The following is a 17,906-nucleotide window of genomic DNA, read 5'->3' as shown; positions in this document are numbered from 1 at the left end:
CCAAACCCCCCAACCAATCAAAATGAAAAGCCCTTTTGATTTGTCAAACTAATCAAATTCAGACCATCCATGGAATTGTGATAATCCACTTTATTCAAAATCTCTTTTATTGGGACATTGTTATTGTCAAGAATCATTATTTGCTTAATGATATAGTCCAAATCCAACTCCAAGAGGCTTCATGGTATTTTCCATCAACACAAAACTTTTTTTTTTTCCCAAAAACAAAACAAAATTCCTCAAGTAGCTATGATGCCCACTTTGTAAGAAAGGAGTTTCCGTACAGATCAGAGGCCCCATGAAAGCTTGAAGTTAGTTTATTAATTAAATACTATACCAAATATGAAAATGATGTGGTAGAGCCCTAAAGGAAAAATAAAAACAAATATGAATGATTTTTTTTATGTATAATTATTGATTCAATGATGAAGCCTTTCTATAAAAAATATTTTGTAAAATAATATTTTATAATATTTATTTTGATAATGATACGTCACCATAATTGTACATGAAAATTATCTTTGATTAAACAAATTAAATCAAAGGTTATGTTCGTAAATTAAAATCAAATCAATGAATTTCTCAAATTAGTTGTGGAAACTCGATATTCGTTTTGAAGTGGTAAACAAAATGTATCTGACAGCAAATCCATAGGGAATTTATTTCATTTCTTTTTTCCTTGTCAATAAAGAGTTGTTGAGAGAATACAATTCTTTCCTTGTCAATGGAAAATAGGGCTAACGCATGAACTCCGGATTCTTTTATTCTCAATGGAAAATGATTGGCGGAGCTTAGGAGATAGAGAAGAATATAAGTTGCTTTTCTGTTGTATATAACTACAAAGGTATCGTAATTAAACACTGAAAGGTTCATAAAAGAATACCCAAGAATTGAGTACATGTTCTAATTCATTGTTTGATTCTATTTCTACCCCAATAAACAACGGTCAAGGGAAGGAGGATTTCATTGAGCCCAAGAAACAAGCTTAAATGTTCGCAAGGCTTGAACTGAGCGATGGGGAGAGTTAAGTTTGGGCTACGTCAAGCCCATATTGTACCGCTAGTTAAGGGCTTATAGCATCTGTTATCGGGCTTTTTAGAACTCAAAACTCAAACTGTTGGAACAAGAAAATACATGCAACTTGGTTCAAATGAAACAGTCATCATTTCATATGCAGAAGATAGAGAATTCCATTAACCAATTTCCATCATAAAGTAGTAGGCTATCAAATACAGTAAGACCATCCTCTTTCCTAAATTACTGCTTGCTAGTAAAAGGCTATACAATCTTATGAAACTGACAAAATACCAACTGATGCACAAAATGGAGACTGTGGAACTATTGGTCGTCACAACCTGTGACTGAACTTTGTTTGGGGTTTCAGTTTTAGTCCTTAATTGATCTCTTCCAGAGGTGAGAAGACCATGCAGATAACACTTGTGATGGAATATTGAAGATGCAAGACCTTTTCCGCAACCTCTTAGGCACTGTCCAAGAAAATGTTGACCATAAAAAGCCACCATGGTTAAATATAGGCATCAAGCATAATAGACTAAAGGGTTAGTCATAATGCATGGGAAGAGTAAGAAAGAGGCAAAAAGAAACAAAGAACAAAAAGCAATAAATTATACCACATACATTAAAGCAATAAATTCATGAGTATTTGTATTGGCTTGTCTTCGATCACTAGAATGTCTACAGTTTGTCTCTTAGATTTTTAAGGCCTAGTTTGGCCTTATAAATGGAGTGAATAGAAAACCACCTTTTTAACTTGAAAGACAGTTTCAATTCAAAGACTGAGGACCTCTTTAGCATTGCAATTGTTACCCAGAACAACTTTGAAAGATCTGGTTGAAAAGCAATGCCAAATAAGGTCTAAATTGATGAGCCTAAGCCAGGTGTACTGATGTGGAAGACCCAAATGATATATAACGTAGACATCATCTGGAAGTTAGCTTAGAAAAGCAACGGTTATAATCGAATGCAAATTCCCTACCCCTTTTGGTGTTTTGTTTCCATTTTTACACCAAGTGTATTGACTTTTAATTATCTTTTCTATTTTAATACCAAGTGTTCTAATTTTTAATTTGATGATAAAACATTAACTAATGGTAAAACAAAGTAATTGATGTCATTTTGCTTTTGAAAATACTTGTGCAAATTTTAATTACACAAGTCTTAAATAAAAATAAAATCAAACATTAGGTTTTCTTTTCTATCGACTATTGTCAATTTCTGTTACTTTTCTTTTCACAGTCCAATCTTTCAGCCTTTTGTAAGTTTTTCTTTATACTTTTGATAAATATAAAATTGAACAAACCTCAAAAGCTAAAGAAAAAAAACTTTACCAACATTGAAGAAAAGAAAAACCAGAGAAACAGAAAAAGGACAATACCCAATAGAAAAAAAAAACCTAATATTTGATTTTATTTTTGTTTAAAAAATTTGTAATTAAAAGTATAAGTGTTTTTAAAAGGAAAACGATTCAATTACTTTATTCTACCGTTAGCTAACGTTTTATCATCCAATTAAAAGTCAAAACACTTGACGTAAAAATAGAAATAGGGCACAAAAAGGACAGGAGATTTCTATTCGTTATAATCAGAAAAAGTTGTAACTTTCCCTTTGCAAACGGAAAGTTACATTCTCTCCATTACCAAACATGGAAATGTTTTCTTCCCAATTAAAATATAAATAATGTCCTCCACTTCCTATATACCAAATGCAATTTAAAAAATGACACTATATGTAAGAAACTCATGATAGCTCTCAAAGAAAGCACAATCCAGTCTCTATTGGGTGGATGGTCAAGGACTATGGCTTATAAGTGAGGACTTACCCCTTTCCCAAACAAGATCAAAGGACAAAAACTGTGAAGGTGCTTTTTCTTAAAACACAAAACTGTGACAACCTAACACAGGTAAGTTCCATATATTTCAAACCAGTGATAGATTACCATTAAGGTTGTGCTTGATATATGAGAAGTGGAGCATATTCCTTGTATTTTAGTTCATCTAAGAAAAATACATGAACACTATCAATATATAACTTTTCTGAAGAGTCGGAACACAGGTTCTGACCTCGGCATAATACCATCATCTGGTTCAAAACAACCAACCTCTAATATAATGGCCCCACAGCTCAACATTGCATTGCCCCATTCAGTGGCACAACCAAGATTTCACTTTGGAGGGTGAACAAGAAGTGAGTCGGTCATGAGGTCTCGAGGCAATGAGGCTTGAAAAATAATTCTATTGCAATAGGTTTAACTTAGAGGAAATTCCTTGTATTTTAGTCTTCATCTAAGAAAAATACATGAAAACTAGCAATATATAATTTTCCTAAAAAGTCGGAACACACGTTCTGAAATCAGCATAATACCTTCATCTAGTTCAAAACAACCAACCTCTAATATAACACCCCCGCACCATAGCACCACACCACCCCATCCACTGGCAGAACTAAGATTTCAACAACTAAAAGTGGTGGGTTGATCGTGGGGTCTTACGGCAATAGAGCTTGAGAAATAATTTTACCGCAACAAGTTTTATATCTACTAAAATTAGTTGTTGACTAAGAAAACATCTCACCAAATAGAAAAATTATTTGTACTATATAATTCTAAAAAAAACAAAAATATATTATGAAATTTTAAAACTTTTAGAAGGACGAAAACCGGCTAATGCAATAAAACATTTTAACCATATATCCCGTCCCCCTAAAAGTTTTAAAATTTTATAATATACTTTTACCTTTTGCAGAATTTTATAATTCTACCTCTATGATATTTTTTTTATTTGATAAAATGCTCCATAGTAACAACTCAACAACCAATTTTAATAAACTTAAAAGATTAAAGTAAATTCTATTAAAGTAGAATTATTCTCTAACATCCACTACAAGACCTCAGAACTGACCTACCTCTTGTTGGTCCCCAAAAGCGAAATCTCCACCCCTCCCCCCCCCCCCACCCACCAAACAGAACCCAGTGATGCATGGCTAAAAATGGGATTAAAGCATGATCCATCCGCTGCTCAAATCACAGAATGAAGAGTAGGAATGGAATAATCTTTAAACTAAACAACCGCATAATTAAGCATCAGATCGTAGAGTAATACTATAAGGTTTGATCATATCCAGAAATGATTTAATACAATAAACAATATTGCAACTTCCAAGTAAACACAGTTAATAAACCTCAAAGTAACACAACCAGAAACTAGATCAACAATCACACATCCTAAACATCACCTAGCTCAAAGAATTAACAGAGTATGCATCAACCAAAAGGCATAAATATCAGAATCTTGGCCTATCAAAACAATGCTGCTCAAAGAGAGAACTTGACATAAAAAAAGGGTTACGAAGAAGCAGAGAGTGGAAGAATCTAAGCATAAGATTCAGAAACTTAGCTGATAGAGAACCTTGTCTGTTGCCACTCTGCGACCACCTCAGCACCAAAACGTCCAAATACCAAAAAACCTGCGAAGCGGTTCAAAGCTTTAAAGCCGGAAAAGATGTTTCCGGAAGTTGATGTCATTGGCTCGTGTGATCCATTGACTTCCCACGTGACACGAATCACCCCCTTCCACGCACTCCATAAAGCTAGAAAACCAAAAAAAGAAAGGAAAACTTACACATGGGTGTGGTCATAAGATTGATTTTTCTTTTACTCTCCATGTCCCGAACGCAAATATCCTTTTTCCACATTTTTATTTTTTAAATTTAATTTTTATTGATTCATTAACAATCCTTTATTTTCTTTCTATCCTGTCCTTTGATTTCACTTTTATCTTGTCTTATTTTGATGTCTTTTTGTCTTGTTTTCTTCTTATCTTGTACTAGCTTTGTTCTTGTTTTTTGTGTTTTTTAATGAAAAATTCTTGATTGGATAAAAAGATTACAACTTTTTTGAACCAAGGGTTATTAAATTATTTTGAAAATTTTCTCATACATCTCTTACACAATAATTATATAATATGTGCATTTTATACATAAGTGGACTTACTAGAACATTCATGTTAAATATTTTGTACATAATAACAAAATAAATATACATGTTATTATAAAAACGTATAGATAAATATATTTATCCTAACTAAGTTAATCTCTATATGTTGTACATAGCAATTTAATAACATATACGTTCCATTATTTTAATATGTGCATAATGGATTATCTAAGATAAGCCAATTCTATTTATATCATGGTTGGATCCTTTTACCAATAAGAATTGGATTTGGAGAAATTTGATTAATTACATTTCAATGTACATAATATTAGCATACAATCTATAAAATTATAAGATTTTATGAACCAATCATTTTATTACGACGTACATAATTTTAAAATAAAATATATACATTTCTAAAAGTAATTGTATACTACACATTTTATTATATTATACTTGTTATTAACTTATTATGTATAAAATTATAAGTTATTTTATTAGTCATATGAGTATTATATAAAGTATGAAACATTTATAGATATTTAAGTAAGTTATTATGTACAACTTTTGGGTTAAAATCAAAGGCATTTTCATCTTCATAATAAAATATTTCGTTACACTTGAAACATATAATTTACACTTCGCTATATCAAAACAATAGTTCTTTTGAAAAAAGCAATGAATAATTAACTGTACACCTAACTGTAATTTTCACAAAACTGCTCCTTGGCATAGCAGCAAGGCAAAGTGTGGGACCCGCAAGATGATATCATTACAAACTCACACTTTAATATCTAGGGCCATCTCAACCTCACTTAAGTCTAAAGAGGAACGCAAGTCCAAGCGCGTGAAACGCAAACCACAAGAAAACTCCCCAGTCTCCCCACCCCTCAAAGCTAAAAAGGAGGCCAATCACTCTCCAAAACTTTGTAATAAAAATTCTTTCCTTTAATTTCCCGGCAAAGAGTCCCCCATTACCCCCTCCAAAACCCTAATCTTCTCCCTCCTCAACCACCTACCAAATTCCTTCTTTCCCTTTCTCTCTCTCTTCATAAACTCAGTTTCCCATCAAAGGTCCTTTTTTTTTGTTTTCTTTACTCTTGCAAAGACCCATTTCCTGATAGAGTTTTGAACTTTGTTTTTTGGTTTTAGAATCTGGCTTTTTCAGATTGAACCTGAAAACTCTTTTGAATTCAATCAAAACCTGTAAATTTGAATAACCAGTTGTCTTGTTTTCTGCTTTGGGAAATGGCTGAGGATAAAAATGGGGATCGAAGTGAAGCGAGTGATTACTCATCGGAAGATGAAGGGACTGAAGATTACAGAAGAGGAGGGTATCACGCGGTGCGTATTGGTGACACTTTCAAGAATGGTTGCTATGTGGTTCAAAGCAAGCTTGGTTGGGGTCATTTCTCCACTGTTTGGCTCGCTTGGGATACTCAAAGATCGGTATTTTTCTCTTCTTTTTTTTGCTTTTGAGCTTTTCTTTTTTCTTTTGTATATTACATTTTTAGTACGCTTATTGTAAAGTTTGATTTTATTTTGTTGGAAACTGGAAAGGAGGGGAAGTTCAGAATTATTGTATGAGTTGGTTGAACTTTTCAAGTAAGACAAAACTTGTATATATAGTTAGTGATAAAATCAAAGAAAAAGGTAATGGAAGGAGCAAACAAGATTTTGGATTTTCACCATTGGTTTTGACTGGTTAATCATTAATAAGGTTTAATTAGGTAAACAATTCTTGGAATGATGAGAAATAAGTGTATAAGATGTAAGCCTTGATTTATAGTTTCTTTATAACATAATTTTCGTTTTTCTCGTGGAATATATAAATTGGGTGCATTAAGAACAATGAAAGGAGTCTTTGTAAGAGATGCTGGAATGTGCACTGCTTTTGGTTAATTGAAGGGTCTTATTTCTGCAGCTAAAGTTGTGAAGAGTCCAAGATTTGCCTCCTCGCAATTGAGCTTTAGATGCCCTTCATTTGCCAATCAGAGATAAATTTCTCTATATTACGTATCAATTTCTTGTTGGAGCATTGTTATAATGATTCTCGTCAATGTGCTTATATATTGTTCTGTTTCTTATTTAGATAGTAAGATGCTTTGTTTGTTGAATTTTGTCTTTTCTTATCTAGAATTGGATCAGCCATTGCCATTTAATTTTCATGGTTCAACTCTTTAACCACATGAGAATTTATTGTTTGTAGCGTTATGTAGCTTTGAAGATTCAAAAGAGTGCTCAGCACTACACTGAGGCGGCTATGGATGAGATAAAGATCCTCAAACAGATAGCTGAGGGAGATCCAGACGATAAAAAGTGTGTTGTGAAGCTCTTGGATCATTTTAAGCATTCAGGGCCTAATGGGAATCATATGTGTATGGTTTTTGAGTACTTGGGGGACAACCTTTTGACCCTTGTTAAGTATAGTGATTACCGAGGGGTTCCTCTTCACATGGTTAAAGAGATTTGTCATCATGTCCTGGTGGGTCTCGATTATTTGCACCGTGAACTTTCAATCATTCACACTGATTTGAAGCCAGAGAATGTGTTGCTATTGTCCATGATTGATCCATCAAGAGATCCTAGGAAATCTGGTGCTTCTCTCGTCCTTCCAACTAGAAAGGATAAGGTTGTCTCGGAGGCTGTTGCTTCAAAAGAAGTTAAGAGTTCAAATGGTGATTTGACCAGGAATCAAAAAAAGAAGATTCGAAAGAAGGCTAAGAAGGCAGCTCAAGGTTGTGCAGGAAAGGAAGCTTCTGAAGAAAATGAAACAGATTCCAAGACTGGTGGTGCAGAAGACAGTAATGCTGATGCAAAATCAAATGAAGTTTCTGGTGAAGAACAGCAAAATAGTTCTGTGATTAAAGATGAGACAAAGAGTGATGGAATCAACAATAGTAACCAAGAAAAGCAGCGTTGTAGAAGAGGGAGCCGTGCAACAAGGAAAAAACTGTTAGCAGAAGTTGATCTCAAGTGTAAATTAGTTGATTTTGGCAATGCTTGCTGGACATACAAACAATTTACAAATGATATTCAAACCAGGCAATACAGATGTCCTGAGGTTATCCTTGGATCCAAATACTCAACATCAGCAGACTTATGGTCTTTTGCTTGTATTTGTTTTGAGCTGGCTACTGGTGATGTTCTTTTTGATCCTCACAGTGGTGAAAACTATGATCGAGATGAGGTATGCAGAAGTTATTCTGACTGTGTCGCACATTTTTATTTCCGTCATTTGATACTTACATAAATTTATGTGCCTCTTAATAACTGTGGTTCTCCGTGTGTGATAATCATGCATTTGATTTCACTATCTTCTGTAGAACAATTTGTACCATTGTGAATATTAGACCTGGCACTGCTTGATGCTTGTTTGTCTTCCTTGTAAGATTGTTTGTATCTTGCTTATTCTAATTTTCATGCATTTACATATGAATATGTCGTAATTCATGCACTTGTACCACTCTTATGCACAGCAAATAAGGGGAAAGAGAGGAGTAAGGAGCAATAAATGATAGAAATTTCTTGGGCTGGAGCATGAGTTCTATATGTTTTTATCTTAGATTTGTTTTATCAGCCATGATTTTGTAAAATAATTAGGTTTTCTTATGCTTGTTTAGCTTTTATTTTTAGCAGGTTAACTGTACTAATACAACAGAAATCAGTATCAAATCTATAAACTAAGGGGTTGTTTGGCATGCACTTCCCAACAACACAAAAACCACTGCTCATGCATAACAAAAATAATCCGATGCTTTTATAGAAGAATGTAGTTCTTGTTTCCTCCCTTTGAGTTTTGCTTCACTAACACTTCTAAAATGTATAAACAAGAAGCTTCAATCTGATAGGCTTCTCATATTTGAAGTTGTTTTATGGATGTCTACAAATGACAATTAAAAAATAAAAGGTTACTCTTGGTTCCAGAAAATTACTCATTTCCCTTAGAACTGTTCAGTGGCCTTAGATGTACACCATATAAGGTTTCATTCTATTATATGTTTGAAGCAAGCTTTTCTGCATCCTACAATAGGCAACAATGTGACTGCCCACTTGTTTCCTATTTGTGTGGTGGTGAAAAACATAAAGGGATTCTTAGAAATAGAAGGATCACTATAAGTTGAGATGAGCCCCACCTCCCCTTTATGATGTTTTTGTTGTTATTTGGTTTTTTTTTTTTTTTTTTTCAGTATTTTATTTTCAGTTCTGTCAACAACTAGGCATTTTCTTCTCGCCTGTGTCGCTTGACTTATATTTCTCATTTCCAGGATCACTTGGCATTGATGATGGAGCTTCTTGGAATGATGCCACGCAAGGTAAGACTGTTACACAGGCCTCTCTGAAAGGAATAAGTTTGCCATCCTCTCATGTTTAAGTGTTGTTTTAAGGGAACAAGGTTAATCGTGACTGCTTCACAACAAAACCGTATAATTTAAGGTATCATGTGCGTAATTCTCACTGTTTGAGTGTCTAACCATTTTTCTTCAGATTGCATTAGGTGGGCGCTATTCTAGGGATTTCTTCAACAGATATGGAGACTTGAGGCATATCCGTCGGTTACGTTTTTGGCCTCTTAATAAGGTGTTTATGGAGAAGTATGATTTCAGTGAGCAAGATGCTACTGACATGGCTGACTTTCTCATTCCAATACTGGATTTTGTCCCTGAAAAGAGACCCACCGCAGCTCAATGCCTCAGCCATCCATGGATCAGTGCAGGCCCTCGACTGCTTGAACCCTCTGCAACTGCTAGTAAACAGCACACAGATGACAGTACATCTGAAAAGGAAAGGAAAGAGAAGGATGACAGGGAGGCCATGGAGGCTGGAGTAGGGAATATAGCAATCAATGGAGAGGCTTCGAAGTGCCCGCCAAGGTTGAAATAACCATTTTCTGAGCATTTTAATCCAATGATTACTCATGAAAATCTTCCTTCCTCACTTGTATTACTTTGCCAAAAGGCTGCTTGCATTGTTCACTGGCGTTCTTTGCAAGGAATATTGCTTTTCCTCCTTCTATTGACATCTATACCATTTCATAGGTTGGTGATGGGCTTTTTAGTAGTTGCTAGCTCCAGTTTTGAAAGAACCCTACTCTGAGCATGTACTTGAATTTTAGAGTACATGTTTTGCAAGCAAAAGCTCTTGGTGATGGAAGCATCTAAAGTTTCTACCCCTCCATGTACAATTCACAATTGTTTGTCTAGAGGATTCGCGCCTCTAACTTCTAGATCATAGTCTTTTTGAGATGCATTGCTTGAATTTAAAATGTACATTTGATTGGAACTGTTTCTTGATAAATTTGTTTGTTCCCATTTGTTAACATTCAAAGAGGAGGTTACGGTTGGGAGGACAAAACTAGTTCTTTGGTACTTAATATAGTTTCATGCCAACGAAATGAGTGCTGCAATTTGCAATTCTATCCTTGGAATATTCATAATGATCAATCATAAAGTAGGTGTCATATATGCCACTTCCAATTGAATACAGGCTGGGAGCAAACAATGCTCGAGACTTAACAATGAAAAGGCAAGGAAATGCATCAACGACAGACTGAAGTGACTTTTATCGTTGGTGGAAAGTGGAGTAGAAGTAACCCAAGTCGAGTATGGAAGAATACCGCCATAAATAGTAGTAATAGAAAGAGTGGGAGAAAAGAGGACGTATTTGAACCCAGGATATGGCAGCCTAGCATCATGAAATAAATCAAAGGAACAAATATAAGCCTATGTATTTATTTCAAAAAAAAAAAAATTACTTCTATGATTCCCAAGGCATATCCATCGGGAGGAAACATGGAACATTGCTCCTGTCCCCTGTTTTGCATGCTGAAAAAAGCATTGCAAGTTGAAAGGGGACTAAAGGAACAACCACTCCACGGTTTCAAAGAGCTCAAAATGCTGCAGTCTTAACCTAAAACAATCTATCACTATAATTATAACAAATCAAAGCACATGATGTGATGCACTTTGGAATTACCATTACAGGTTTGGCGACGAGAATTGTTTGCCGTCAGTTTCACCTGTTAAACACAAGAAAGATCAGCTTCGAAGAACTATAATGAAATTTTGTATCATAGAGAGTCATAAATGCCTGAAATAATAAGTATGTGTGGATTAGATGACAAAAATGCCTGAAGAATTATAGGTTCTCTACCATAATTCAAAATACCGCACTGCATGTTTGGCTTGTATTTAACATTTTTTCCTTTTCCCCTTTTTCAGTTGCACAAGGGCTTGTAGTAAAACTAGTTTTAAGTTAATATACCTGAACTCCTAAATTACAGAATTTTTCTAGTCCTGAGGTACGAGTACATGAGAAAAAATGCCACAACAGCACCAACAATAATCCCTGCTGTGGTTAGCCAGAAAGCAAACTGCACCACATAAAGGTTAGGGTAAGTTAACAATCACCTCAATGAGAGTGAACTAAGCAGTCAGTCAGCAAATACTGAATGAGTGAATGTTCAAATTTTCATGACGAACATACCACATGTTCTTCCAGATAGGACTTCAAGTTCATGCCAAATATACCTGAAAACAGGAAATAAAGTCTTGAGCCTCTTGACATGGATGCTCATAATCCCCACTCTAAAATTCTTGAACATTTTGCTCTCCAGTGGAATAAATCGTATCAAGTATGGACTTGGAATAATTTCATGCCATAAATCCCACGAATAGTAAATCAAGATATGATACATCTACGATGGTCATCAGTGTTATAACTTTTTTTTTCTTTTTCCCTCTTTACTTGATTCCAAACTTGAGCTGTTTCTCTAGGTCTGATCCCCTCTCACATAACTAAATAAACAAACAACAAAATTATCACCACATTTCAAATAATAGATAATAGATCCATGGACTGGCTGGCCTATAATGAACCAAGTTAGAATTTTATTTGTCACGTGATGATCAACCATCATAATGAATCATGATTTGCGGGTTCTAAAGATTTACAGTTTCTACTCTGGATAAGCCATGGAGGCTTAATAACTGATATCTAGCTATGATTAAAATCTATTCTTGCTTTAGCTGCCATTTAGCACTGCATTAATACCATTATTAATTGAATCACAAGTAGGGGTGTGCAAATTAAAACTGCACCGAATCGAAATGAGTTCAGTTTTTTTGGTTTGGTTAATTAAATGTTCGGTTATTTCAATTAAATATGTTTGGTTACAATGGTTTAATCAGTTAGGTTCGGTTTCGGTTTCTAAGAAGAACTTCGGTTTTTTTTATTTTAGAAAATTCAGAACTGAACTAATTGTTCTAACCATTTACACACCCCTAATCACAAGAATCGAAGCAACTTATGTGGATGAATGCAAGCAACAAAACACCATGTCCACTAAACCATGATTATATTAAGCAATTCCTGAATGTAACTAATATATGTTTGGCTTCTATTTTCTTGCTGGTGGAAGGACAACATACCTGCAACTAGAGCACCAACTGCCATACAAAATGTCCCAACCTGAAGAAGCAGTTCCACTCTGCTTACCTCGAGTCTCCGAGAGCTGATAAAAATTGTAAAACAACCCCATTTTTTTAGTTAAAGGTGTATGGATTCCGGCACAAGAGAAAGATATACAGAAAATGATTCTGAAAACTCAATTCATCATAATCACAGATAACAGTGACCATGGGCTTTTGGAGTAATAAAGTATTTGATAAAATCCCAAATGAAATGGTAACGCTGACAAGTGACAACGAATTAAAGTAAATCAAACTTCATCAAGACCTCAAATTGACAGCAATAGAATCTTCCATTTCTTTTGCAGAGTCAAGAAGCCTTTCTGCCTGACCATAGCAAGATTCACATCTGCAAAATGACACAAGACATTATAATCAGTTGTGGCCGTTGAAACTATAACATGGCCACGAACAAATTATCAGAGCAGTTTCAACAAGACATTGGCCTTTCTGCCTGGCCATTGAAAACACACCAACTGCATGCTAGATATGCACCATGAATGGAACAAAGGAGACAAACCTTTGAAGATAATTTTCCAAAAGCATCTCAATTTCTTCCTCCTCTTCTGCAAAATTACCAAATCAAACCAAATTAGAAATCTTGGGTCAAAGAAAAAAGAAAAAGAAATTAGAACTGAGATTAATGACCCTTTTGGTGATTTTGAACATCTATCACTGCATATATCAAGAAAGAAACCCCACCACAGCTTACCTTCAGCAATCAGCTTTTCTAAGGGTACAGAACATTCAACGTCATCATTTCCCCTTTTAAGAGTACAGTTTCTTCCCATAATACATATAAGACGTATTTCATGAGGATCCTCCAAAAGATCAAGCAGCATTTGTCTAAGAGCCCCTGCTCTTGAACCCAATTCAACCTTACATGATAAAATGAAAAGAAAAGATAATGATTGGAGGAGAATACACTTAATGATTTACTATTATGCAAGTAAAAACAAGATTTTGTAAAGTTAATATACCAACGTCTGCTTGCTAATACGAAGTTGCTCCAATATGTCACCGGTTAATTTGTTAGGCAACACCTCAAGCAGAGCTTGAACCTATGAATATGGAAGAGCGCTGATCATGATTAAACAGGTCCATAATAGCACAATCTATCACATAAGGCACTCAAGGTACAAATCTGTAAGCTCAGAAAAATAATTGATAAAGAGGGATTTTGCATTACAGGCATACAGGAAAAGGAAATTAAAATGAAATAAAATGATAAAGAATTGCTGATAGCAATTTCAAGTTCCTTAATTAGTCACAGAAAAAATTATGAATTGCTAAGGTGCATAAAATTCTATGTTGAAAACACATTCTAATTTTATCAAGAAAAAATTTTTAGAGTACAGTTCCTCGGTCATATCAATTAATCTATGAGAATAAGTAACTCTTTCAGGCATTCTTCAGGTACATGTTAATCACAAACTATAGCTGCAAATGAGCAAGCCAAGCACCTCCTGATTCAAGCCCAAGCTAAATAAGCTTGGCTTCTTCAAGCTTTCATTTAGCTCAAGCTTGACTCATTTACATGAATAAGCTTAGTTAAAATTGTTTTGAGAAGGAAATAACAAGCTTCTGCACAAGTTCAAGTTTGAGCTCATTCACAGATAATAATTAATTAAAAAAAAAACAATGTTACAAGGATCTTAGGTATTTAATCAATACACTCAACAAAAGAATATTACATACATATCTCATATCATCTAAATAAGCTTACAAATGAGTTGTTTGCAAGTTAATATTCAAAATTTCTCATTCACTTAAACAAGCTTAAGCACTTAATGCCCTCTTGTTTAAGTTTGGCTTATTTAACAAAAAAACTAAATAAACAACATAAACCAGCCTTATTGAGACAAAGTTCAAGTTGATCAGGAGCAGCTTGGTTATTTGCAGCTTCCTGAGGAACAAGGCTATTAGCAAAAACTAAAGGGAACAAAAATGGTAACTTAAGCATACTTCTCAAATGTTTTTAATAGGCATTTTTTACTAGAAGGCCAATGAATTCTCTACGAGTGTGTGTGAGAGAGAGACAAGAGACAGGGAGAGAGTGAATATAAACAAATGATAAAAGACATGGAACTACTGCTTGTAAATGAATTTCTTTAATCAGAAGTTCTTTCCCATTGTAAGGCCACTTAAGACCTTGAAAACCAATGAAAACCATTTTCTACTTAAATGTGCTTGCAAACACTATAAAAGTAAATCTACAAACATGGTGATGTACAGCTTCAGTAAGTATTTGTCAATTCAACATAAATCTTGTCAAAACCAAAAGAAAAACAAAAAACAAGCCAAAAAATATACTCACTATGTTTCCATACTCACACGAGGTTCTAAATCCATAAGTCTCTGCTCCAACCGCTGTGTTCGTGAAAGCAATGCTGCTTCAACAACCTGAAAGTTTCATATCAAGTGTCTTTCAAAAAACTCAGATGTTTAAGACTATAACTTCCAACCAGTGAACACCACACAAATCACCTTCATATATCAGCATGTACAAGCAAAGATACAAAATAAGACACGAACCTCAAGCTCGAATGGCATACAATGACCTCCATTCATGTTATTCAGTCGAGGCAACAATGTGTCCACAAAAGCCTTTCCTCCTTTACTAAAAATGACCAACACATGCAACAAGTTCACCAATGGCAGTTCAGATAACCACAAATGAATTGATAGTAAAAGGATGAAACAATAAGAACATATTTACACTGATGCAGAAGAAGAAATTTACCGATTATAGTCAAATATAAGAACACAGTCTTTCATTGCTATTGCTCGTAATGATCCCAGATTAAGTAGAATGGCATGCTCACGTACCTAGAGCAAGGAACAGGGAAAAATGAGTTTGCAAACACATTTTCAACAGAAACGCAGGGAAACTAAGGAAACACACCAATACTCAAATCCAAGCACTCGGAACCAAGCATGACAAATAAATGAATTAGCAAGAGATAAGAATAACACAATAGTCTATTACCAGAAGAGATGGTGCTGAGTTAGTCAAAAACAATGATGGATCAACACTCCGGATATCTCTAGGACGAAGACCTAAAGACAAAAAATTAAATCACAATAAATTAAAAAAACCATCATTATTTTCTGCAATTAAAGCTTAACAAACAAGTAACAAGAAAGAACAGAAAACATTACCACTTGATTTCAATAATTGACGTCGGCTTATCTTCCTTGTAGATACTACTCCATTTGACTTCACCTCTACCACCTTGAGAGATCCAGGAAAAACACAAAATTAACAGAAGAAATAAAATTATGAACCATTCAAAACAGGTTAAAAAACCGCCAAATTTAAATGCAGCTCCAAACATCCTAGGAGTAACAAATTAATAACCTAAACAAATTTTCAGGTATTAATAAATCCTTAAAAAATTAACTAATATTCGCACACAAATTACATGCAACTGCAAGTAAACTGTATTAATGCTCCAATTTCTTAGTTTTGTTTTTGGTACTCAGAATATTCTTTTCCTTTTTTGGTGAGAGCAATAATTTCTTTTAGATAAAAAAAATTAATGAGAAAAAAAAAAGGAAACAAATTCTGTTTATCTCATTATCTTCCAAAAAGAAAGAAAAGAAAAAACCTCATAGACAGGCTCACGAATTCCAAGCAAGAGAGAATCACTGGAAGAGGAAGTGATCCTCTGCGTCGCAACCACAGAACTTTGGCTTTCCTGCAAGTTCGGATCTTCCCTCCCTAAACCATCATCATCTTCACCAACATTCTCAGCGGTCAATGTTTCCGGCTCGCTCAAGCAGTCCTCCTCCGTTGAGGATCTAGCGAAGCACTTGATCTTCTTACAAGACGGTTTCACTACGACCGGAAGCAGAGGAACTCCGCTCTTTTGAAGCAGAAACGGAGAAGCGTTTGACCATGGAGAACCGAAGAGAAGATAATGTACGGACGGAGATGGAGATTTAACAGAGAATTGGAGAAGATTTGGATAAGAAGAAGAAGGAGAGGGAGTTAGCGCCATTGTTTCCTTGTTCTCATAAGAGAAGAGAGAATCTGGTTTTTGCTTTAAAACAACGAAGCGATAAATGTATTCTACAAAGGTAGTTTTTTTGTCTCTCTCCGCTTGTATGAGGTAGTTGAAGCTATTCTTTTAGAGGGAAAATGACCGTTAATATTTGTGGCTTAGGATCAGAGTCGTCGCATCTTATTTTCATTTTGAGATGTAAATTTTTTTATAAATGTTTTTTAAAGAAAATTAAAAAAAGCCTGAAAAAACAAGAACGCACGAGACCGAAACTGCCACCTGGCTCGCGCGTTGTGGTTAAGTGTCCTTCTCTTTTTGTTTAAGAGGTGTAAACGGGAAAACGATCATTGTTCGAATAATGGTTTGAGGCTTTTGGGAATTTGAATATCCTGATTTCCTAATATACTGCTAGCATATAATAAAAACGTAAACACAGACTGTTACTTCGGTTCTAAATCGCATTCCGTTTTCTCTCGTTCCTTTTGGCTACTTTTTTAATTTAAATTAAGATATTAAATTGCACCAGCATTATTAATTGTTGGTTCAAGCTTTGGATGCAAAGAAATGCACTTTGATCCTAACAAGTATATAAACCTTCAAATTAAGTACGTTCAAGTGAATTAATTAAAAGAAAGAAGTATGTCCAATCTAGAGCATTAAATGATGATTGATTAATTGAGATTTGTTATCATAGTAGGTCAAGGCTCCACAGGAGTTATTATTCTTTCTCGAAAAAACTATATTGATATGATGTGCAATACTCACAATTACAAGCATAATTTTTTTTATTTATCTAATGTGAAATTTTATAATACTTTTTCTCACTTGAATTCACCATGTTCTTGTCACAGATTGAGTCACCTTGCATACTTCATCCATTGGAGTGTTTGGCATGATATTAAAGTTGGATTCAAATTGACTTTGATATTATTTTGTTACGAGATTATTCTCTTTTCTTCAAAATATTAATCTTGTGCAATACTTATATTTATAAACTTAATATTTCTCCCTTATTTATTTAATACAAAATTTCGTAACATTAATAAAAACCATTACTTTTTAAAGCTTCATTCGTATCATATTGCAAACTAGGTCAACCAAGTCATTAGTTGAGACATAACAGTATGTAAATTTATGTTATATATTATTGGTAAAATTTTTAAATTTTATGAACGGAGTTAAAAGGTTATTAGATACTTTCATTAAAATGTATTTAAACAAATCAATAAATTAATATAATAAAAAATATATAATTATATTTATAAATTTTAAAAATTTTATCAATAATATATCAAATAATAATCCTGGTATTACGTCTATACAATTAAAAAATTAATAGTTATACACCATAACACATTTATGTAGTTACACATTCATTTTGATCTAGCTTAAAGATATGGGTGGCTTATTGGAGTCAAATAGAACCTAAAATGTTTTTTTTTTTTAATTTTTGGTTTACAAAAAGCCTAATGCAATTTT

The 17,906-nt window shown here is 34.1% G+C and overlaps 2 protein-coding genes and 1 long non-coding RNA gene across 7 annotated transcripts; 1 reads left to right on the top strand and 2 right to left on the bottom strand.

The window, feature by feature from the left end:
- LOC108663165 lies at positions 1,166-4,641 on the bottom strand. The gene is made up of 2 exons (XR_001929155.1): positions 4,425-4,641; positions 1,166-1,487 (listed from the first exon to the last, which is right to left on the bottom strand). It is a non-coding gene; the product is annotated as an uncharacterized LOC108663165 (long non-coding RNA).
- LOC18590429 (SRSF protein kinase 2) lies at positions 5,871-10,239 on the top strand. 3 transcript variants are annotated; one of them, XM_007015941.2, is made up of 4 exons: positions 5,871-6,400; positions 7,161-8,141; positions 9,220-9,267; positions 9,440-10,239. In XM_007015941.2, exons 1-4 carry the CDS (start codon positions 6,200-6,202, stop codon positions 9,833-9,835), a joined length of 1,626 nt encoding a protein of 541 aa, XP_007016003.2. In that variant the 5' UTR covers positions 5,871-6,199; the 3' UTR covers positions 9,836-10,239. The 3 variants fall into 3 exon arrangements, with proteins under 3 accessions (XP_007016003.2, XP_017983078.1, XP_017983079.1); XM_018127589.1 differs by having other exon boundaries at positions 6,045-6,400; positions 6,876-8,141; positions 9,440-9,887; XM_018127590.1 differs by having other exon boundaries at positions 6,118-6,400; positions 7,171-8,141; positions 9,440-9,887.
- Positions 10,328-16,517, bottom strand: LOC18590428 (magnesium transporter MRS2-11, chloroplastic). 3 transcript variants are annotated; one of them, XR_001929496.1, is made up of 15 exons: positions 16,032-16,517; positions 15,583-15,655; positions 15,410-15,480; positions 15,164-15,249; positions 14,956-15,040; positions 14,755-14,823; positions 13,401-13,481; positions 13,133-13,298; positions 12,941-12,986; positions 12,689-12,769; positions 12,382-12,464; positions 11,438-11,481; positions 11,216-11,324; positions 10,928-10,970; positions 10,328-10,636 (listed from the first exon to the last, which is right to left on the bottom strand). XR_001929496.1 is itself a non-coding variant. In XM_018127591.1 (14 exons), exons 1-13 carry the CDS (start codon positions 16,422-16,424, stop codon positions 11,229-11,231), a joined length of 1,374 nt encoding a protein of 457 aa, XP_017983080.1. In that variant the 5' UTR covers positions 16,425-16,517; the 3' UTR covers positions 10,651-10,970; positions 11,216-11,228. The 3 variants fall into 3 exon arrangements, 1 of the variants encoding a protein (XP_017983080.1); XR_001929497.1 differs by lacking the exon at positions 11,216-11,324 and having other exon boundaries at positions 11,362-11,481; XM_018127591.1 differs by lacking the exon at positions 10,328-10,636 and having other exon boundaries at positions 10,651-10,970.

This window comes from Theobroma cacao, chromosome 9 (assembly GCF_000208745.1).
Source record: "Theobroma cacao cultivar B97-61/B2 chromosome 9, Criollo_cocoa_genome_V2, whole genome shotgun sequence".
NCBI lineage: Eukaryota > Viridiplantae > Streptophyta > Magnoliopsida > Malvales > Malvaceae > Theobroma > Theobroma cacao.
The sequence above is the reverse complement of the archived record's forward strand: the minus strand, read 5'-3'. Positions and strand labels throughout refer to the sequence as shown.